The following is a 24,405-nucleotide window of genomic DNA, read 5'->3' as shown; positions in this document are numbered from 1 at the left end:
GCACCAAAAAATTTCTTGCTATGTACCTTGCCTTTTCCTGCCAAACAAGTATCTACGCCACATAAAAAGGAGTGTCTGATCTGCAATAGAAAGTGTGAGAATCTGTAAGTTTGAGCATGAAGATGTTTCACACACCTGTGGAATGAGTGATAAGTGGACAGGCTATGGCCCTTTTTCTAAAACTCTTAAGATGTTGTCTAGAATTTCCTGATTACTAGCTACTTGAGAAAATCCATAACAAAACTCCTCTCGTAGTAACAGCCAGCTTCAAAGTTTTCTGGCACCATTTCTTTTGCACAGTTAAATTACATTTTGTCTCTTCTGTGTGCGTTTATTCTTTTTGCTACTAGTGCTGGGCTGCGGATCCAGCCACATCTTTATTCAGTTATTCCCAAGAATATTTTTTTGACTTATTTAAAACTAGGCTGGTTTTAAGATACACGAAAACATACAAAGAGAAATAATCCTCTCCAGGAAGGCAGTGCAATTGGACAACCTGGGAGTAGTTTTTCTCTATTGCTATGATGTCATTTCTTTAAGGAGAACATTCCATGATTTTGTTTGTTATATCTGTGCAATCTGGTACAAAAATTGAAGGTTTAGCAAACTGATGCATTATGAGCAAAGCACGAAAGCTTTCCCTTCTCTCTAGGGAGCAACACTTGTCAATGTTGAATTCGTATAAAAAAGTCAGCTAGATGAGTTCAAGCACCATGGTTTCCTTGCGCCTTGGTTCTATCAGAGATAAACTTGTTTCCATTAGAAGCTGCAGAACTTAATCTCTTCGATTAAACAGTAAGAAAGTTCATTGCACAACTCAGCTGGAAAGGAACTAAAACCATAACATGGTCTTTATCGTTTAGCTAATGTAGCCAATCCTATCATCATCTAGAAAAGATCAGCCTTCTCAGCTCTCACCTGGGCTGCTAAGGAGCAGGAAGCTAACGAAGACTTATGGCTCATCACCTGCTGGATGGGCCAAGAGAGATGTCCAAGGGACATGAAAACGTGGCTCCTCTCTCACAGCCTAAATAGCATGTCATCCAATTATTGAGAATAAATTGAGTCCCAGCAAGTTGTCTTTGCAAACGAGATGGACATCCATCAAGAAATCCTATTGTAACTGTGCTACTGAAAGAGAATAAAAGGGAAAGAAAGGAAAATAATACATCTGAGCTCGGAGAACAAGTTACTGTCCCCAGCAGCCTTTCAGGGCAGTTAAGAAGCCTCGCACCTCTTCCACATCAGTTCTTGACTGCTCCTTTGCACTGTTAGCTCCTCACAGCTAGATAATTTTTATTTAACAGTGGCTAATGGCTGCACCCCAGAGGAGGCAATAAAATTAGTCTGGGATATTGATTGACCTCAGTTTAAAAGCAGATGCTGCTGAAGATCATTTTTGTGATTCCAGGCAAATCAGTCTCAAATATTTGTAGCTCAGGTTTCCCACAAAATGGGAAGGATTTTATCTGTTCATATTTTAGGAGTGGTTGGCAGCTTCAAACACTTGGAGATTTCTTTCCAGTTCTGGTGAAGAAACAGTCTCCCAGTACTATGAAGCTTGAGAGTACTTTAAGTTGATTTTAGTTTAATTGCCATTAAGAGTGCTTTCCTTTTCTTTTATTAAAACTATGTTTTTTCTTAATAGTTAGACATCCTTACCGGATTTATAAGGATACGTTTCAAGCCTGAATCTGTGGAGATAAGTGGGTACACTTAGGGATCCAGTCCTTTATTTTCCAGAAAAAAAAATGTTCCTAGCTATTAATACTGCATGGAGAATGCCCAGGGCAAATACAGCGACCCGTGCATTATGTGATAGAAACTGAAGCATCAATAAGGCAGGTGTGGAAATGAAATCATAATGAATGAGTAGGAATTAAAGCATTAAGCTGATTGCACACTTGACAGCTTTCACCACACGCTTGCTGGCTGCGGTTCAGGCTTACCTGATAATGATCAGAGGAATGAAGTACACCAGGAAAGCCACCACTGTCATGTAGGGTATCCAGTAGGAGTCATCAGGCCAGAGAGCCCAGCACTGCACTTCCCCGTTGGAGAGCTGCCGTTTCCCAAAAATTATCAGAGTCGGTATGGAAAACAGGAAAGAGAGGCTCCAGGCCACTCCGATAAGAACTTTCGCCTGTCTTTCTGTGCAACAGAGTCAAACAGATGGTGTTAATGGGGATGCTGGTGCGACTGGCCACTTGTAGCAGTACTGACAGAAAGGCAGGGAGGAGGAGGAAACTGGGTGAAGAAAAGGAATTTTGGTCTGCAGCTGCTTCATGATGAAAAGACTGCAGGGGAGAAGGTTTAATCTCTTTCTTACGATAAAAAGTCATGTTGTTATGGGCCTGTGTTTTAAATGTTTTATTTAAAGATGCTAAGAGTCCAGTGAATCTGAAGTGCTATGAGAAAGGCACTGGTCAGGGTCAGCAAGTCAGAAACATGAGATGCAAAAGGTTTCTCTGTGTCACCAAGAAAACATCTTGAACAAATGCAAAGGACCACAGGCTTACCCTACTGCATGCTCTTACCCTCACACAGCAAAGCGCCTGTCAGCAGGAAGACACAGAGACAGAAAAGAAGAAGGAGCCTTTGTTCTATAGATAACAGAGGCAGGTTGTGACCAGGAAAGGTTAGTTAAACCATAACCTAGGTTGGAGTGTACTGGACGTACTGGAGAGTGAGAATGTCCTCCTCGTAATGGTAATTAAACAATTCTATGCATCTTGTAGTGAGAAAGCTTGCAAAACGCTTCCTATCAGGAAAGAGAAAATGCCTCTGTTCAGGATCAGGATGGAACTGCACAGATGTCCCCCTTTAACTCCAACTGCAACTCAACTGCCCCAATGAAATTTGGTCCTGGAAAGCTTGGGCATCTCCTGCAGTTCCCTGTGGTGTGACAGGGACCAAATCCAGCTCCTGATGATGGGAACATGCCCAAGCAGTGCTAAGGATGGACCACTAACCTTGAGACAGGGCAGACGATAGTGGGATGGTGCTCAAGTGCTCAGCCCTATTTTATCTGCCACAGCAGACATTGACTAGAAGATCCTGCTGGATCTCATGGTGAAGATCAGGAACTGAATAATCCTGAAACACTTGGCAGGTTTAGGCTACTGATTCCCCTTGACTTCTGGCCTCCTCTGCTGCCAAGTGGGGAAAACTAGTAGGAAACCAAATGATGTCTGATGGGGCACATGGAATTTTGTAAAAATCAATGGGTTGGAGCCAACAGTCCCAAGGCATTCGTTTTCACAAATCTGCATCTTCTGACTAAAACCTGTGTATCTCTAGCTGAGAAGTGTGGGGAAAAAAGGCTGATCTGTGAGTACCAGTGATTCTCAGCAGCAGTTATTCCTCCTGAGTCAGATTGTGAGAGGAACAGATGGGGACAGATTTTTTGATCTGGGAAGCTTTAGTGTTGAAATATTTTATTGTCCTACAAAATACCCGAGGTTGTATGTAAAACAGAAAATCACTTTAAATTATGCATATCAAGAAGAATGTCTTTCTTCCTTGAAGCTCTAAGAGCAATATGAAAGTGTGTGGGAGAAACATTCAAAAAGTAATTTTATGCTTTATAAAACATCAGTTGCAAATATTCACTTATCCTGCTCATTTTTAAATTCTACGCACGTTCAACAAAATACAGTCTTGCTAATCTAGGGCTTAAGGGAACTCTGATGACATTGACGTGCGAGAGTTAGATTAAGTCTATAAATATTGCACAGGCAGGAGAGAACCATAAAGTTTCCCAAAGCATAACAGAATAAACTTAGCAAAAGGGATATTAAAAGTAAGTTTCATAAAATATGTCCTGACAGAAAGGGCTTTTAGATTGTGAGCTCACTACTTAAACAGCATACATGCAAGCCTCAGTCGGGCCCACATGTCTGTTTCTAAGGGGAAAAGATCATACTTGGATAATATACTTTATGTTTTGCACTGTGTTGCAACACCCTTGATTTGAAGAGAAGTGGGAAATTTGCGTTGGGCAAGAGTGTTATTTTATCTTTGTGTTTTGTAAAACAGTAGCTGCAATGTTCATTTATTCTTGTTTTTAAATGTCCCACATGTTTGCTATAATATGGTCTTGCTAGCTTAAAGGGCTTTACAGGGCACTGATAGCATCTAGGTAAGAAGATTTTTGTTGTATCAGAATAATGTTAATTGGCTGCCTCATAAGCAGGGTTTTTTTATGGTTTTTGGTTGGTTGGTTGGTTTTTTGTAAATACTCTAATATGCTCTAAATGCCAGCAAATAATATAACTAGAACTATATCAATTATCTCAGTATTTTCCTTTAAAAACAATATTGCTCTTTAAACTGAGAGTTTTTCTTACTGAGATGGTCAAGACTAACACCCAGGGCTGGTGTAGGAGTCTCAGTCGTGAGCTCTGGCACTGACTCGCCTAAAAGACGTTTTCATGTCACCGTCCTCTTCACTCGGATACCACCATCTGTGCGCTGTGGCAGCGGTTTCGTGCACATCTGCCTTCTCCCAGCAACATGTGGCAGGGAGGGACCTCTTGGGAGGAGCTTTGCTCCTCGCTGCCGAGAACAGCAATGCCGTGCAACCCTTTTATAAAGCCAGTGCCATTTTAAAATTAGATTTTAAATCTGGAGAGAGAGAGCGAGCTGTTCCAGAGTCTCATTGATCTGATGGACCTTAGTGTAATTTCCAGCCCAAAGCCTTGCAAGGGGCAGTTTACACCTATTTGGGATTTGTCTTTTACTGAAGCAGTTCTGTTGTTGCTTGTTCTCTAGTTTGTATACTGCTTGCATATATCTTTTCAATATGGTAAAAAATTTATAAAATATCTTCTGCTATAACTTCTTGGTTTCTTTTCTTTTCAATCTTTATTTTATGATTTATTCATAAATGGCCCCTTTGGTTATTGCATTAAACGCCTCATACAGTAGAAGCATTAGAATTAGAATGTACAATTCTTCCACATCCTGCACTTTCTGTGGTAATATATGTATTTGCAAAGTATGTACATAATATTTAACTGTTGGCATTTGTTTTCTTAGAAGCCATGCAAAGTGCAGTTCATTACAAATGCTTTTTAACAGGATTTGAAGCAATTTTAAAAAGAAAAAAAATAAGTTGTTTGACATTTTCAAAGCAAAATGATTTTTTTTTTCTAAAATGATATTTCAAGGCTACTTGGAAACATAACTTTTAAAATTGGTAAGGAGAAACAACTCTTTTGTTTCTTGATTGAATGATTTTAAAAAGAAATTGCTACAAGGTTGACTCAGAACTCTTTCTAAGGTTTCTCTGTGTCATCACCAATGACAAAGTTTTGTAAATCTGTGTTCTCTGTCTGCAGAATAGCTAAGAGGGCATTTCAAAAGCTCCTGACACAACACCTCCCCTAGGAATAGCTGGGTGCAAAAGGTGAATATTTATGTATATTCCAGGAAGTTGCTGTGGTAAATGTACCTCTCTAGATAGTTCTTTTGAATTTACAGCTGCTTCCTTTTTTTGCCCTTTGAACATGGTCTTTGCTTGTCTGTCAGTGTCGAGCCAGCCCTTGCCAGAGACAGGTGAGCTTTGCCAGCGTTATCTCTATTCATGGCTTGTTTCCCTCCCAGAGCTGCACCCAGCTGATGGCTCTGCTGCCCCTCAGCTGGGTGCAATGTCTGCTTTTCTCCAGAAACGAAAAAACTTAGTGGTTTAAGTATATGAAATGGCACTGAGGTTTTTTTTAAAAAAAGGGTTTTTATAAAGATTTGAGGTGGTCTGGTAGGGGGTTTTTTTCAACTTCAAAGTGGCTTGCAAAGATTAGCCACCAAATTATTTGCAAACCCAGGTGGTAATTTAACAAGGTCTGCTTTTCCTGTACCACGTATGAAGACGAATTGTCAGGGACCCTGTCTCACAGCTCACTCACCTCAGCTGTCAGTCAGTGCTTCAGGTGGTTTATGAGCCCTCCCCAGCCTGGCACGATGTTGGCAGGAGCTGCAGAGCGTGCCGAGCCTCCCAAAGCCCACAGAGAAAACCTTGATATCAATCTCCCCATCCTGAAAAAGTTGATCTGCATGCTGGGGAGTACCAGGCTAGATTTCACACAAGTATTTGAAGTTTTCAGGCCTTAACATCTGCCAAAGCTGCACCACTGCCTGGGCTGTGATTGATTCATAGGTTTTTAAGGCCAGAAGGGACCATTAATCCGATCCCCTGAATAGAGCAGACTGTCAAAAGCCATCATTATGCCAAAACAAGAAAGATATTTGTGTCTCATTAAAGCACATCCTCCAGACCTCATGGTTCTTGTAACTGTTCTCCTTTCTCCCCACCTGCTATTTCTGTTTATTCACTCAGTGTAACATGCTTAATGTCCCACTTTAGGCTCTGTAGGAAAGAAATCATGTTCTTTAAATTGTACTGCTAAGCAGCCAGGATCTATTTGAGTGCTGCAAAAATAACAAATAGAAGAAATGATAAGAAACAATAGATACCCAAACTTATATGCTATAGCTTTGGAAGTTCTCTTATCAAACTATCATATGAATTCTCAGTACTGCACTCTATCCAAGTTATTTTTTAGTGTGAATAAACAGACAGTACAGCTGTTGCAGGTCCTAGAGTCAATACAGTTGTACAAGGGATAGCTTTTGCCCATAATAACCTTCTCAAAATGCTGGAAGATAATGAAAACCTCTATACTTTTAAAAATGTCATTTCATTCTTTGCTAACACAATGCTTATAAAAACTGCTGAGGGCTAAGTGCAGCTTAATAAATCTTGAAACCACAGCTTCTCTGCCATTTGGAAAACTGTAATGGAATCCAAATGTTGCTGCAGTAGGAATGAATAATTCATGGCAACAAGGTTGAGAATTTTGAAACTAAAAAACTATGCAATAATAACCACAGCAATAGCAAGGTAGCGAAAATTCTCCTACCTCCTTGCAAGAACTTCATTGGGTAAACTATGGCATGATACCGGTCTATGCTTAGTGACACAAGGACATAAGTTGAGGCATATAGAAGGACCACCTGTGGCAGAAAGTATATGAGACATCAACTGAGACACATTTATTGTAGAAAATAACATCATTGAGAACACTGAACTAAAACTATTTGAAAAATTTTACTGAAAAAAAGGAAAAAAGAAAAAAAACCAACTTGTATTTTCACCCAGACCTTTTTCCTTTATCTTGTCCACAAAATTTGAAATAAAAATATTTAATATGCTTTAATTAAAAGTGTTTCAACTTTAAGTGAACACTTTTCGCATTTAGCACTTCTGATTCTACAAAAATGTCTATACAGCATTTTTGTCAGGGTTTATTGCTGTGAGCACGCAAAGCCATGCAAGCTTGGGCATGCAGGGGAGCACAAGGTTTCTATACCTGGAAATAACGAACGACTCTGCAAACGATATCAGGAGCCATGAAATCTCCAGTGTAGCGCCAAATTATGTCCGTCATTATGTTTATGAGTCCCGTGAATGAATCTGCAAAGAAAAGTAGCTGAAGAAGCATTAAAAGAAGGAAACACGTGGCTGCAGGTGAGCCACAAAGGCAGGTATGACATTTGGGATGTACCAGCTCTCCCAGTCTTGAGGGCAGCCACGCCATGCCCGGTCAGTCAAGTGTGGATAAAATATAACATTGGAGAAGCTGTAGGTTAGTGTCTAAGTGTGTTGGCTTGATCCCAGCCTTGAACTATTTAATGTTCTTTTTTAGTTTGTCTTTTATTTCGCTGTAAAAAGACATACATCTCCTGCGAAAGCACCTGGGGTGAAATCCAAATGCTGCTGAAGTTAGTGGAAATTTTGTCAGGATTTTATTTGCAAACTTAATTATTTAATGACTAACCCTGCCCTGTCAGCTTAAAGTTAACCTACTTATGCCTGTACTTCTCCTGTAGTCTGCATTCACCAAACTAAATATACCTCAGGCTATCTTTTTTTTTTTTTTTTTTTTAAGAGAAAATCTGAGGAGATATTCCAGCCTTTATTCTGCTTCTTATTGAACAAATGAGAGCTCATAGTGATGCAAGTTTTAAAAAGAAACTGCAAAAGCTGGTACCGCTATTGTACACATGGGCAATATTAAGTTTTGTCTTTAAAACCAAGATAATAGAAAAGTTCTCTCCCTGTAGGACAGGATAAATGTTTGAAGTGCTGTCCATCGAAGAAAACGTGCGTCAATCCAGTGTTCTGCTGCTTCAAGAAACACAGCATGTTGCTCCTCTTGCACAGATTACCACAAAGGGAGAGCGGAGGTTGGGAAAACATTTTGTGCAATTTGTCAGGACAAAAACATGTAATACAAAGAAATAGCTTCAATCCATTTTTAAAGAATTTAGAATGGTGAGGTAAAATGTTTTGTTTTGATACCACCATTTTACGCATTCAAAAATCATCGCTAAAATTTATCGTGACAAAGGCATTCTTACCCCCATATCAGAAGATTCTGGGTTGAAATGTGTGCTTTTGGAAACAAGATATTTCAACAATTTCCCAACTTCTTTTTTTTTTTTTTTTTTTTAGCAATAAACAGTTTGTACCAGTATTTCCAAGCAAGCACATATGGGTTTGGCAAAATGAGTTTCTTCTAAACCCTTTGAAATTCCAGAAATTCCAGATACCCCTAGCTGGAAATTGAAATCTCAGCTTAATGCTTTAGAAGAAGCAACTTGGTTTGCTTCACTGGAAAACTAGGAATATTTTTTCTGTATCAGTAATCCTTTATCTCCTCTTTTTCTTCAAGGCTCAGTTCAAAATGAAATTAGGACAGAAATATCATTGTCATTGCATGTAACTACATTGCCTCCCTCCTCATGACTTTATCATTCAATTAATTCTAGTTTGTTCTTTCCTCTCCTGGTATTTCCCAGACTCATTTTCTCGCTTTTCTCTCTTCCCCTCCCTCCAGAGGGAGGCTGGATCAGAGGTGACATCCAGAAGGCCCCTCCAACCAGCACTTCTGCATTCTCTGCTCTCACACCTGCACAAGACAACAGAAAATCATGGTTTGAAACCTGGTGTTAAATGTTGTTCATTGATCAGAGTGATAGGGACAAAGGATGATTGTTCTTTTGATGACTATAGTGGCTTTAAGACTTTATGGAAAAGATTGCACGTGTATATAATTAAGGTGGTCTTTGAAGAAACCAGAGAGTTTAAGAGTTTCAAAAAGTGAAACACATCCTTCAGCAGTGGTTCAAAGACAGCTCTTCCCCTTTCCTTACTCCTGAATTATTGATTCATATTCTCTCTCCAGTAATGAAATATGAATTAGTTCAAAGTAATGCACATCAATAGAACTTCACCTCAGGGTATCCTCCAGCTTTTGACGGTTTGAGCATCCACCAAGCAGGTGGTAAACCAGGATCCAGCTTCCCTCCAGAGGAGGAAGGTGCGGGGGCTGCCCTCCCTCCTACATATCTAAGGTTGCCCAGAGAGGTGGTAGATGCCCCATCCCTGAAGACATTCCACGCCAGGCTGGATAGGGTTCTGAGCAACGTGATCTAGTTGAAGATGTTCCTGCTCATTGCAGGAGGATGGGACTAGATGACCTTTGAAGGTCCCTTCCAAATCAAACTGTTCCATGATTCTATGATTCTTAGTGCTGTCTAGAGGAAAGGGAAGAAGAAGGGAATGCACCTCTGTTGTCTCCTCGTGTTTCTTTTCTCACCACCATTTTGCCATCTGTTTCCAATGCATGAGGAGATTGCTCTGGAGGTGCATCCTGCAGGTGAGGTGAGAGAACGGCCAGTGTCCTGGTGGTCTCCACCAGGTCCAGAGCTGCTTACTGGTTGTAAGCAATTTGGGCGGGCCCAGAAACACACTTCTAGCGTAACCCACACCAGCTTTTTAGTTTGCATCTGGAGTGCATTTTTTAACCTGTCAATGGCCTCCACTTCACTGGCTCATGTGATGGAGAAGCCGCAGGGGAATGAGCCTTCGCTTCAGCTGATGCTTGACCCAAAGGTGCTCTCCAGGGGTGCCCCTCATGCACCTCACAACATGCAGCTTCCAGCCAGCGCTCAGGCTGAGGGACCGTGGCAGGGTTTTCTTGGCTGAAGCAGATCCCACCCCTGCCAAATGCACAGTGTGGACATCACCTCTATCTTCATCATGCTACAGGTCTGTTCCTGCTGCACAGTGTTACCTACCAAGATAGAATCATAGAATCATATAGCTATAGCCTGAAGTACTTCAGGAGCTTTAAGGACAACTGGGAACAGTCTTTCCCTTGAAAGCTTTTGGGTGAGGTTTTCAGGTGACTGTGGAGGCTTTTAAGCAAGGTTTAACAGCTGCTTTGTGCTGGCAGCCACAGGTCCTCTCCCCCAGTGGTACATTTTAGGAGCTCTTTGTGCCGAGTTTCTGAGTCTCTGCGAAGAGTCCAGCACACACTGCTCCAAGCACATGCCCCCGCACACAACACACGTGTGCCCAAGCAGATGCTGTCAGCTGTGCATGTGCACCGAGTTAGCCAGATTTCTCAGTACTCTTTAATTGTAGAAACATTCTCCCACACAATGTCCTCATGCCCTCTGCAGGTTTCAGAAATCTCTCAACTTTTCGATCCTACCAAGTATCAGACCAGCTTTTCTCACTCCTTTTTTCTTGTACTGCCTGCTCCGAGGGGTGTTTCTTATCCTGTCTCTTCAAAGGACCAGACTCTCTCAGTCTGACCCAAGTGCACACATTTAAAGGATTTGTCATGCAGATGCAGGTCTTACTTTACATAGGTCCACCAAGTAAATAATGTGCTTCATGCAGGTGACCAACCAGCACACAGGAAAAATGCAGCAAACCTACATATTATGACAAAGAATTTGTGCTACTGCTCCCTACTGTATACACTCTAACCCATTGTTTCTGTGCATCATTTTCTGTTACGTGTCTATCATTCCCTCTCTAGTCAGCTAACTTGTTACCTGTGTGCTAAGCATACATGCAGCATCGTATCCACTTCTTGCCCTGAATGTCCCAACAGGCCATTTCTTACTTTGTGTCTTCCCCCCTCCAGTGTCAGAAGTACCTGGTGCAAAATATTATTAGTGATTCAGACAATGAATATACTGCTCATTATTCTATTATCTTACTGCTCATCACAGCTGCAATAATTAAACTTCATGTTTTTAATACCTTCACAACGTTGCTTTAGCCTACATGCCCCCTTTCACACAAAGTCCCAGTGTGTCAGTGCCATAAATCTGATACACAGATCCCAAACTACCAGCAGAGCTTTAGTCACCGGTAGATGAATCCTCCTAACCCACGTATCATCTCAGGTGCAATTACAGCCACTATCACAGTGTCTTGAAATTCACATTCGTCATGTAATTTGAATTTCTGTAGCAGAGGTTAGTGTTTAGAAGTCAGATGATTTCAGCAACGTGGTCTCAGCAGATCACACATTCCCTGGTTGTTTTTGGCAAGCCTACACTTTGATGTGTGTCACTGAATGACATCATTGACGTCCTAAGTGGTAAATGTCAAGTATAGGAAACCAATATAGCCATTTCATCGCTCTAAACCCTTGATGTACTCATTACTGCTGGTATCCTCACTGCTACTTACTAAGCTGGTGGCTTGCACATTAGATACGTGTGTTCTTTCACTGATGAATGTTCCTGGGCCAAATGGCACCAAGCTTGTTCCCGAAAACAGTGCTAATCTGCCTTCACTTGTAACTGTGTGCAAGCTTGTCATTGCCACTGCTTTCTTAACATTACTCATTTTTGTTTTTACCAAGAAGTGGTGAGTGTACTGTGGTTCTGTGTCTGCATTGCTAGGCAACTGTGGGGTTATAGGCTTATTTAATTCCTCAGAAAAATAGGCAGAAAATCAATTAATGGCATATATTCTCTTTCGATAGAAAATAAAAATACCAGGAAGTGATAGTTTATGACTTTCAACATAAGCCAAATGCATATTCACTAAATGATGCAGACAAAACTATTACTTTTTGAAGAGAAGACAACAACACTAGTGTGATGGGGATGTTGCAGCTTGCTCTTGAGGGGAGGTGGAGTTTCTATAAATGAATCTAAAAGAAAAATTCCATGAGACTTCGATAATAAGAAAAAGTAGAGGGAGGTAGGTAGGAAAGAGGGCTTTGCCTGGGGTGCTGAGGGAAGGAAAATGTTGGGGTTTGCATGACTGGGAACATGAAGCAGGCAGTTCTACAACCCTTCAGCTGCCTGTTGCCACCACGGCTGCAGCCAGTTCTTATAGGCAGAACTAACACCTGCCTTTACAAACCTGTCAGCATTTCAAAATGCAGCATTTTTAAACAGCATTTATCAAAAAGACCAAGACGATGACTGAGAAGAAGCAGCATCCTGTTCCTAGAGGAGACTGAAACATGCTGAATATACTGCTACAGCATCTGTGGCTGGGAAATACGGCAGGTTTGGAAACAACCTGTGAAAATCCTGGGCCCTAAAGATCAGTTTTACCCCAATCTCCATCGTGCTCAGCAAAATCCTTTTGGATTTTCTATGGGCATGACTGAGTGCAGGCATTGCCTCTGCGCATTTGAGCACAGGAACCATTCAGTTCAGGAGATGATTGCAGCAGCTTTGGGTGGTGGGCGCTGCCTCGTATGACTGACGAGCACAAAAATGTGAAAAAGAAAACACTGTCCTTAGTGGGACAAATCTGAACACGAGCTCACTGTTGCTGTGAGAAAAATTTTCATGGCAAAATACGTTCCACAAAGATGGAAGTCCATTATAGAAAACAAATGGAGGTAATTAGTGATCTGTCATGGAAATAGAGACAGGTTACAACTGTCTCAGTTAATGTGTTCATAGAAATTCATTGACTTGATGGCATTGCCAAAGGGATGTACCTTGTTCAGACTTTAGGATATTTCTTTTGTTACAACTAAGGAGGTTAAGGCAAAAATCTGTGCATAGTCCACAAGAGAATATCTTTATTATTTGATTATTAGTACTGACACCATTCTTCCCTTAAGACATTTACCCTAAAGATGCTGAAAATGTTTTGTGTCAGAAGTGGAGAGCAGATTGCTGGTAAGCTGCGGTGGGTTAAAAAGCTCCACATGTCATCTCAGCTGCAGTTTGATATTTTTTTCCCTGCTGAGAGCAGTCCTATTAAGTTGGATGTAGTGAGCCATGACTTTTTGGTGAAGCTGTGCCTCTTACTGAAATTGCATCCCTCTTTCCATGTCACTTACAGAATGATTCTGTTTTAATGAGGGATGTTTTGTTCTTCTTTGTCGATGGCACCAAGCTGCACAAGGCACCCCAGTGGCGGCAACATTTTGTAAGGCAAGACAGGGGGTGCGAGTTCCTCCTCAGGGCTGAGCATTTCACGTGGCTCATTTTTTTTGGACCTCATGATGTTCCTTCCCATCACTCACCACTCCCCAAAGAGCATATCCTCTGGCAGCATCAGAAGCAGCAGTTTACTGACACCTGCCTGCGGAGGAGTGATACACCCTTAAAAACAAAAATGGCATTTCTCCATTACGGGAATAAGGTTTTGTTCTTGATTTTTGAAGTGATGAGGCTGCCATCACTGCTCTGCCATTGCCGCTCTGTATCAGTCTCAATGTGCTGTCAACTAATAAGAGTCAGTGCCATGAACTTGCCTTGCAAATTGGTAAAACCCCTAGCTGGTTTTGTTACAGACCTGAGGGTACAAGCAATTTGAATTAAAGTTTATTTAGGGCTCCTGAAGTGGCAGGTTGGCTCAAGGACAGGCACAAGGGAGAGAAAGCAGGAGAAACTGCCCTGCCTCCCACAGACACCCCTGCAGCTCATTTCATTACATCCTTACTCTCATTCTTCCCTTAGTTTGTGTTTTTGACTGAGAACACCGCATGTGGCTTTGCAAGTATACGCTCCACTGAAATAATTTTGTGACCATGTTAGCTAGAAAATGTACCCGGCCCTCTTCTTTCATTCAGCAGCTGATGATGAAGTAGGTACCTGCTATGGGCACCTGTAAGACAAGATACTCGCAAGATACCTAGAAGATGCCTTTAAAAATGATTGCATTTTAGTTCTTAAAACACTGAGCCCCCAGGAGCCCCATGCAGTGCCTGTCCATGCAGTTGCGGTGCCGCGTGGGGCTGCATGTGGGGCATGGATGGGTGCCAAGGGCCCAGGAGCCAGAGCCACCCTCACACTTTCACCCTTTGACAGCCCGTTCGTCCTCTTTGCAACCCCTCCCGGTGCGTTTGTCTGAGTTTGTGGTTGTTTCCGCCATTGCAGAGCATCTGGGCGTGTTGTTGGAGACGGGGTCAATGGGGGGGACGGCTGGCACCCCCAGGAGCTGCTGTGAACCCACTCACCCTGAATTTAACTCTTTTAAAAGTGCTGATGTGGAGCAGATGTGGTTGTGCTTAGGCGGTGCCAGGATGCCAGCTCTTTTCCAGAGAATCCCTGGGAGAGTGGGCAGAAGTGCGAGCCAAAATTCAGGGTGCGCTAAGCTTTCCTGGGGAACCAGCAAGCACACCCACAGGCACTTTGTTCTGCTGCTGTGCTTGTGCTGGAGCACACATGAGGCAGCAAGTTTGCCACAGGTACCAACGATGTGTACTATGCCACTCCTGTGTGTTTTCTCCTTCAGGCCTGGCAGCCTGGAGCAAAACACAAAATGTAATGGATGAAACAAAACCCACTTGAACATGTTGAGAAACCTGTTCAGTTCCCTGTTAAAGCTATGCAGATTTTTTTGCACTGCCAGAAGTAATGATGCTTTTTTTCTCTTTCTGGCTCATAGGAAGTGACAGGGGAAGTGACTGGGTGAGCATTTTATTTATTTATTGCATTTCTTACATTTCTGCTCTGAAGTCCCCACACCTTGAGATGAGGCAGGCCCTGCTAGTCTAGATGTGGTAAAGGGTGGATGTATTTAGGGTCCAGCCTCACTTCAGAGCTCATCCAGGTTAAAAGATTAAGGGCTGAGAAAAGCATGTAATGTGCAATGTTAACCTCTTAAGATACAGTGTTTACAAGAGATCTGGAGAGCAGGTCCCTAGGAATTAAAATTCAACATGCCCTGCCACTGTGAAGGGCATTAAGGTTGGGGTTTTTTTGTTTGTTTGTTTTTTAATTTGCCTTTATTAATAAATCTCTTCCTATCATTCCTTCCCACCCCACCCTTGTCATAGAAGTACAGCTGGAGGGTCACAGGAGGCTGGACTGAACTGGCAGTGCTCCAGGAGGGAGCACAGCACCCGCCAAAACTGGGCAGGACAACTGGAACAGCAGTGGCACATCAAATGCAGGAGAGAGTGTGCAAGGAGGAGGACTTGGCTTATGATACCAGGTCATCCACATCAGCAATGGCTTCAGTCATTCAGAAAAACTAGTTCCTCCCGCAAAGATGAAGAACCGATTGGAGAATTGTTTTCTTGTAAAACCGTGATATATCATGAACCAGCCAGGAAAGTAAAGGCAAATGATTTCCATTCAAATGTCCCCTTCTTCAGACCTCTGCCAATACCTTGGTTTGAGATTGGCAGTTCCTCTTAGGAGGAGTGTGTGGGGGCACATGAAGCTGATGATAATTCCGAATGTTAGGACAAAGTTCCCATCTTGCGTTACTTACACATGGATGGGAGCATGGTCTACTATATCAAACATTATTTTGTCGTATGCAGTTGCTTAGTGGGAAGTTCTGCATAAAGAGAGAAATTTTTTGAACAGATTATATAGAATCAGCTGAATAGAGTTTCACACTGGGGTTTGAAGAGTGGACAAAGAGTTTCAATACCTGCTTACACAACAAGTAATGGCAAACCTGCAAAAAACATAATTAAGATTACTGCCATATTGAGTCCTGTGGCTGTGTCCTGGTTTTGTTAAAAACAAGTTTCTCTTTTAGTGAATTTCCCTGTCAGCTAAAGTCTTCTTACTAACTGCAGTTTTCCTGAAAGTTAGGTACATGTTTTGGTAGACACAGCAATGGAATGCAAGGTCATTGATAATGATGCATCCCACGAGATGTGCAAGCAGGAGTTGAACTGAAAAATTGACCAACTAAAGTATTCCATCCCATTCACGTCATACTTCATATAAAAGTGGGAGATCACGAGGATCTCGTCCCTTTTTCCTTATGGCCGACATTGGGAGAGGACCTTGCGAGTTGTCCCTGTGAACTGAGGCCCAGTGACAGACTGAATCCAGCTCCGGTTGGCTGCAGAGTCCAGTCCAGGACTTCGGGTGCCAGCCCTACACCTACCGGAGCCATTGCCGGGACTTTCAAGATTGGTTTTGTATATTTTGTATTATTTTCTCTATTTCTATTAGTAGCGTTAGTAAAACATTTTTAATTTTTCCAACTCTCTTCTCTCTGTCCTTCTTTTTCTCCCAATCGCCTGTCCTTAGTGGGAAGTGGGGAGAGGGAGGGCTAAAGGGGGAAGATGGGGGAGAGAGGGTTAACGATACATCTGCCACGGTTTTATTGTCACCCCGCAATCAAACCATGACAGGCTGTAGGGTTCGAAATAGGAATCAAGCTTCTTCAGGTATATGAACATATGGCTTACAAATACTTGAATATCTAAGTCAAAGTTAAGCCAGCAAAGGTGTTTGATCACTATTGTTAAATTGTTGTGAAGGGATATTTCAAATGCAACTTATTAATTTAACTCCTCTCCTTCAGGCAGAACAGAAGACGTAAAAAGAATATAAGCAGTGTGCGGGGGCAAACCCTGCATAGCGGACGCCGTCCTCAGTTAGTGTAAATGCAGAAGACAAGATCTTGTGAATCAGCTTGTCATATCTACACACTGGAAAATAAATACATGCCTTCTTAAAGGACACACAAATCACACCATTTGTAACTCCTTGCCTTTTCATTTATTTCAAGTGATGCCTGTACCTCTAACATGTTCAAGAAGAAATATATCTTCTAAGGTATCAAGTACCAAACATGTCCATTTTAATTCTGTCCTTTCACATCTTTTAGAGTTTCTTTTGTTATTTCCTCTCAATCCTCTTACTCATCCTTTTCGGCAACTCTTTATCTCAAGTATTTTAAGGACTGCATGTTCATATTTTGGGCACAACAACAGCTCTACTATTTTTCTCATCTAAAAAATGTGGCCTATCCTGGGAATATTTTCTGTTGGCATAATACAGGCATCCTGGTCTTTATAGTGACCAAATACCTGCACTTCTTACAATCCTGTCTAAGTAGGTTCAGATATAGTTGATGTACATACTTAAATCTAGGTAGGAATGGTAAGAATAAAGCCTTCTTTCCCCCCTCACGGCAAATGTGAATCAGATTCCCATGGTGCTCAAGCAGTGAGACTGCATGCTGCAGTTCAATTTTTATCCAACCTTAGGCTTGCAATTACAGAACGGTAGAACAATTTTTGTACCTGCTTTGTCTCCCCTGGTATTTGCTGATAGCATGAACAAAAGCATACTGGTAAGATTCGTTGGGGAATTGCCTTGTAAAATCATCATGTGGAAAAGGTAGCTCATGCAAATGTATATTGAGCTGCTTTCGATTAAGTATACTGCAATGCCAGAATAGGCTGAATATTTCATAACGTATGGTCTAGATCTCAGTCTATAAATGGGATGAACTTGGCCAAAATGGACTTCTGAGCATTTGGTATTAATAGAATAACTAAGTCTCTGTAGTACCCTATGTGATATCTTTGACCCGAATTCCATAAATTCTGTTAAACCTTTGTAAGCATGTGGTAACCAGCTAAACCAGGGGTATCAAAATAATTTTCACCGGGGGCAACATCAGCCTGGCGGTTGCCTTCAGAAGGCTGAATGTAATTTTAGGACTGTATAAATCTAACTACTCCTACAACCCTGAGCTAGACAATGTAGTTTAAGGAAGTGACTTTTGGCAGAAAACCTGTAAAGTAGATGAATGCGGGTTGTACAGATCAACAGATGAGGAAGTGTGGCATGAAAATGCTGGGTGTTTTGTCCCACAGCCTTTTGGAAAGATGGGAAAAAGAAAAAGTCTTCTGTTGTTGGTGGCATAAAGACAATCTATCTCAGGATCATAAATAAATATCACCGCTTCAATATGCAAGAAGGGAATGGAAAAAAATCCATTCTTAATGTGCCTTTTTGTTTCAGTGCTTTTTAGTGCATGCAAAGGCTCTTTCTAGCATAATTTCTATTCAATTGCAATTAGAAATGCTGCAGTACAGATGATAGACTAAGAGGTGTTAACGATGTATTTGTACACCTAATGTCAAAAGTTTAAAGTCATGTCTTTTAACAGGAGCTAATGAGATCCTAATCGATGATTCTAAGTAAAGCATAGTCATTACAGCCACACTGCTGGCAGCACCGTGCTCGTGCAAACCTGTCTGTCAACATTTACCACCAGCATATGAAGAAGCCAAATAGAAAATTCTGCACGCCTACCTTCATTTATCAACAGAAGTCAAACTTTCACATAAAGTAACTGTAAAATAAATGTCCCTTCTGTCAGGTGACAATCCTGCCTGTAGTTTCTGCAGCAAATCAAACAGGAATCCATACAATTTAGAGGCAACATGTTTTCCAGGCAATTCAGAAAGAAATCCACTTCCCTCCTTAATGCTGAAATGTGGACCCAAAGGATTATGCAGCTTGGCTGTCAAGCACCTTTTATTAAAACAAACAACAAAAAAATGTAGCACGACTGTCATTAGGATTTGAATGTCTGAAACAGGCTGAAGGTAGGAAAACCATAATCGGTCCTTCAGGACTACAGAACAATTCTGTAGCTGTCAAAACAAGAATTCAGCTTTCCTATAAACCAGCATAAATTGACACAGCAAAAGCTGACTGCTGTCAATGTAAAAAATAAATAGTTCAGTCTGTTGGCTGCCGAGTATATCTACGAAGCATATTCAGGGCTTCCACCGGGACACAACAAAAGTTATCAAAATAACAGCCAACCTAAGGTCTGCTTTTGTTCTGGGGCCCCAAAGAAAACCCTGAGTTTACCTCTTGCCCTCCTCGTTTCCCTGTGCCGTGCTGTGTGTGCCGAGTGTGACAGGAATATAAAACCAACCATTCTTCTTGCACTCTTCTCTGTCCAAAACATGGGTTGCTTTGAAGAAAGTAATTCATGAAAATATACACTAAACAGGACCAATGTTTTGCCAGCCAGACTTAGAGATGCTGCTGTTCTGATTTCCCAAAGCATGTTACCGATATAAATAAAGGATGTGCTTATGCCACCCATGACACCATGTCTGTGGGCTGTGGCACAGCACGGACCTGGTTCATCAGGTGTTTGTTGGTGCGGCCAAGCCAGACCTCTCTGACAGTGCTGGATGTGCACACTCATTCCTGGAATCACAAAGAATTCAGCCTGAGACTGAGATGAGGGCACACGTTGCTCCTGAGACCTGCATAGAGCTTTGATAAAATGGAGTCAAAGTTTCCCACCACTGTGAAGAGTCTTTGGGTGAGATGTGATTTTTGGTTCAAGGGCTAAGCCAGCCAGCAGCTGTGTAGAGGTCGCAATCCCAGCCTAAAACTGAAACCATGGCATGCTAAAATCATAAAAGAAATTAGCTTTTTTCAAAATGTCTGACTTTTCTTCCTGACCAAGGTGGTTTGAGTATCTTTGAAAAGCATATCCAGAAATTTGGGGTTTCCCTGCAGTTAATTCAGTGAGACTGGTGAGTGTAAAGACTGTAAAAAACAACTCTCATTTAAAAGCTAAAATCAATCTCTTTGGGCCTTTTCTACATCCTCTCAGTCAGCATCCTAGCAGAGTTATTCTGAAATTGGAATTTTTTCCAAAACGATGAATGAATATGAACTTTTGTATTTATTTACAATTCACACCAAAAATGTATTATAACTCTGTGGGAAAAGCTTCATGCAGATCAAAGCATCTCTCTTCACTTCTGGTGCAATGAATGGTCAAACAAAAAAGGATGTGGATATTTTTAGTAATCTCTTAGGAGAAACTGATAACATAAGCCACATATTGTATAAATCCAGCAATGTGATGAATTTATAGCATCACTACCTTTTCAAGAACATTTTCTGCAAAGCGCAAGAAATGCATTGTGGAAACATTGTTTGCTGAAAACAATGTTAACCTGCCAAAACACTTATTTGAAAATGTATTTGATATACTAATGAGTGGGTGTTTAAGGATTTGGAAATACAAATGAGAATGCATAATGCTATCCTGCAAGAGTAGGTAGTCTGTTCGTTTGTGACATTTCAGGATGATCAAATTGGTCCTAAGCAAGAGCAAAATATTTTTTTTTGTGACATTATCTGCACACGAAGAGGTCCAATAAAAGAACTCAAAACTATTTCCTTTTCCAGATCCGTTCAAATTTACATTGACATCACAAACCATGTAACACAGAGTTATTTAAAAGCATACCTGTAAGAGGTACGGTTTGGGAAGCACTGCTTTGTTTTTTGGATGGATCTTATTGAGTCTTTTTTTTTTCAGTCTATTTGTATTATCTGGATAGAGCGTTCACAGAAATGCAATTGTGTATTGTAATTTCGCTTTGATCACAGTCATTTTCTTTCTTGTGTTTCCTAAGGAGTCTGCTAGAAAACGCAGCAGTAATAGTATGCAGCAGTGGATATTGAACTGCTTGCAAACCACTCAGGCAGCTCATAAAAACATTATTAAAAGGCAAATGCCCTTTGTGCTCGTAACTTCTAAACTACATAATCTGAAGTGCTTTAATACTTCTAATGCATTGTAATATATTGAGATGTGCTCTGCTGGAGTTAGTGCTGTGGCTTTCCAGCTGACAGCTTTTGCTCTCCTGTCAGTCACCAGTTTGATTTGACTCTGACTCTCCCTCCAGTTCAAGATGGGTGTCTGAGTGTGGTTTTCTGGGGAGCTCAATGACAGGAAGGTAGCACTTATATTCTTCCCGGATACAAAAAGATCCTTTTCAGAGTGTGCTGAAGCGTCTCCCTGGAACCCATGAGTGGCCTCCTCCCAAACCGTGGGGGCTCTGGACATGCCCAGTCCTGCAAAGGTGCTCTGGCTCACCTGCTAACGTGAGCTCTGTCCCAAAAATCAGAGCATTTGGAGAGCTGTGAAGGCCACAATAGGAAAGAGGGCTTACGGTGCACAAGTGCTGTGAGTGCTTCACTTGGTAAAATAATGATTTAGCTATTTTAAAGACATCCTTTGTGTGCACTGAAGAAGTGGCATATTGCTTTAGGTTCTGGATGCATTGAGTAGCTGTCTTCCCCTCTCCTGAGGTCATCCCTTGTTCAGTAACGTCCGTGGATGTGATGTTCAGACATTTAAGTTTACTCCTTTACCTAAAGAATTGGGAGTTCATCTGAGGATGTGCTTTCTCTCAAAATCAGACCCTGTGCACGTGGCCTGCAGCTTTCCCCAAGCAGAGGCAAGAAACAATACACGCTGCAGCTTTTAGCAGCTAAATGAGTATTGCCAAACCTCTTAGCATGCCGGGGATCCTTCCCATCATGGCAGCTGCCCTGGGTTCAGTGTAATTTTTTCCTCATTATGGATTTTGTTTGATGTAAAGTTTGCTGCAGTTCTCTTAATCTTTTGTCTATCTTGCCGATTTCTGCTGTAAACTAATTATTAACTTTATACTGTCTATAGGGTTTTGTAGCCTAAGAAATCATTCCATAAATCACAGTTATTAAGGCTGAAGAATATGTTGGAATATCTGAGACCTTCACACAGACAACAGTCACAAATCTAGCCAGTATCAAATTGTCAAAGTATTATTTCTTTTTTCAGTTGCCCTCAAGATCTTTATCCCAAATCACAATTTCTCTATTAGCATATGATTTCCCCCTAAAGGGAAATTATTTTTCCCTTTTTCATTCATTAGTGGAACATACTTTCCTGTTTGTAATGAGTAAACTGTACTGTCTTGTTTTCCTCCTCTCCACTGCTCCCTTCCTCACCACCCACTCCCACATCTAAATGTTGACATTTAATAGTTTGACAGCTTTGGTCTAGATAGGAGAGTGAGTGTTCCTTCCAGAAAGAGCACTTAAAAGTTATTTTCAGTGATGCAGTTTATGTTTTCACCATACCCAGAGGAATGTAATAGGCAACGGGCTGAAATCTAAATTTAAGCACAATAGCTGCTCCATGCTACCTGCCTTTGAAGACAGTATGCACTTACAGTAAGCTAGCTTCAGAGTGCAATACGTGTTTTTAATGTCATTGCTGACAGAAAATCCATACCTGAGGTAGCATACACCCACATCCCTGCCCCTAGAAACAGTGTAAAATGTTTTCGCGCAGTTTTCCATCAGACACCCTTTTGCTCCAAGGCCTCAGAAGATGGCCAACATTGAACATCTGGCCCACCCACACTGCAAAGAGATGACTGCCATCTGAGAGACTATATGCCCACGAAACTCAAAACTTCTGTTTGAACAAGTTTTTGCTGCAGAAGAGACAAAAAGAGCTTTTCAGAAACACCTGAAGTGTGTAAAGGGTGCAATATTTTGAACAAAACCTGGTAGCTTACTTACTGCATAGAAGGTGAAGAGGACACTTGGAAGGTATTTGGTGAAAACCATGTTTGTGGTTGTGGGGTTCCTATTCCAGTTAATTTGCCAAGCTACAAGTGCTAGCATACCCATGCAGGGAGACTTAGACAGTCTTCACTTATGCCTAGTTGCAAAGGTACAGAACTCACTAATGATTTTTTTGTTTAAGAAGCTTCAGTGTTTGAGAGAGATAAGATTTTGCAGCATAATATTATGAGAGGACCCTTCAGAGAAACTAGATTGATGTGCAGCTGATGTGGTTGACACTTATTAATATTAGATACCTTTGCAAAGAAAAGATTTCAGATGGGTGGGGTTTGGGGCTTTTTTTTGCTGTGTTTTCTTCTGTGCATTAAAATTTCATGAGAGTTTCTGACTTAGAGCAATGAGATTTGCCACTAGTAACTCTTTGACACAAAGAAATTTATTTCCTGTTTTGTAGGGAGTTTGAGTATCACAAAGCTGTTTTTACAAAGCTGTAAATACTCATCAGAGATGAATATCAGTACTGTGAGGCTTACTCCAAATGGGCTGTGCCACCTAGCGAGCCCAGTATTTAAAATGTGTCAGGCTTCCTGTGTGCCTGCATGTGCTTCTGTCAGGGAAATCCAGAAACTCAAATCTGAATTGATTTTGCAAATGAAAGATGGAAGAGGTGACATGGTATCCTCCTCCTAGAGAGATAAAAAAATACTTAGCAACTCTCACTTTTCAGGGGTTATGTACAAAGCCAGCCTCAGAAGTGGTGGTACTGGATTCCATGCCAGGGCTGGCAGAAAAAGCTACTTTTGCTTTTCAGGCCTTTTAGAGGGGATTTGCTACTGACAGCCACGGCCTTGCAGTTCTTGAGTAAAGACTTTAAATAAGAGAGAACATCCCCTTGATTTTTAAATATTTTATGTGTTTCATTAAAACAAAGAAGGCTGAGCAACAAATGATATTTATTGGATTTCAGTTGACTTACCAGATATCACTGGAGAGACAATTTCCTAAGGAGGAGTATGAAATTACCATATTTAATATACCTTAATTTGTTTTTCTGGATTTAGTAATAACAAAGCAGTAATCCAGCAATCCTATAATACATTAGAAACCCAGTGTTTATACAATCCCTATCTCTATAGCTTGGGAAAGCAATTTTCTAAGGTGGGTCTCCATTCCTCCCATATGCAGCATCAGTTCCTTGTTTTCTCCCTGCCTATGTGAGCTGGAAGTCAAAATGGATAGTAATCAGTTCTTCCATTCAAGGCTAGAAAATATCCATCCATAGAACAACACAATCTGAAAATATAGAGGTGTGGGACTCATCTCTACGGTTAAGGTTATACTAAAACCCCAGTAAATAAAGAGCTGTCCTGGTACATCCAGTGGATGCGATCTGATTTTTGCTGTTCACATTATTTCTGCAGCTCATCAATGACTTTGTAAAAATATTTACACACACAGACACATAGAATACCGTGGTGTGGTTTTTTTTTTTTTAAGGAAATAGTCAACCCTTTCCTCTTTTTGTCATATTTCTTCAGGTTCCTACAGCTTCAAAGCACACTGTTTCCTCATTCTGAAAACCACCTATTCCCCACTTCTAGTCTGTGGTCTTCTGTCATGCTTGGACAATATTTTGTCTATCTTTTTTTTTGGTAGTTTACAATAAAAGTACAAACATCTTGTAAGAAATATTGTTTCTGTTCGTTGTCAGTAACCTCTCCAGTCTAAGAAACTGGCATGATCTGTTTCTGCTTTTTAGTGCTGTTATCCCTATGCCTTAAGAAGTAGCAAAAAGTGTGACTCAGAAGTGAAATATTTGGGGGTTTGTCCAGATGTAATTTCCATCCTATTTTGTCTATTCCTATTCTTGTTAAGCAGGTCTTCACTCTTCTCTTTTTCTTATTACTGCCTGCCTAATTTAACAGCAGTGGAGAAATATATGACTTA

General features: G+C 41.2%; 1 protein-coding gene across 1 annotated transcript in view; it reads right to left on the bottom strand.

The window, feature by feature from the left end:
• Positions 1–24,405, bottom strand: part of NPSR1 (neuropeptide S receptor 1) — a 61,617-nt gene that overhangs the window by 12,438 nt on the left and 24,774 nt on the right. Inside the window, exons 3-5 of the mRNA XM_065629515.1 lie at positions 7,371–7,474; positions 6,921–7,014; positions 1,950–2,151 (exon numbers count right to left, since the gene is read on the bottom strand). Of these exons, the coding sequence (XP_065485587.1) occupies positions 1,950–2,151; positions 6,921–7,014; positions 7,371–7,474 (400 nt within the window). The remainder of the gene's footprint in view (positions 1–1,949; positions 2,152–6,920; positions 7,015–7,370; positions 7,475–24,405) is intronic.

The sequence above is a fragment of the Caloenas nicobarica genome, chromosome 2 (genome assembly GCF_036013445.1).
Source record: "Caloenas nicobarica isolate bCalNic1 chromosome 2, bCalNic1.hap1, whole genome shotgun sequence".
Taxonomy (NCBI): Eukaryota; Metazoa; Chordata; class Aves; order Columbiformes; family Columbidae; genus Caloenas; species Caloenas nicobarica.
Note: the sequence above shows the minus strand (reverse complement) of the source record. Positions and strands in the feature narration are given on the sequence as shown.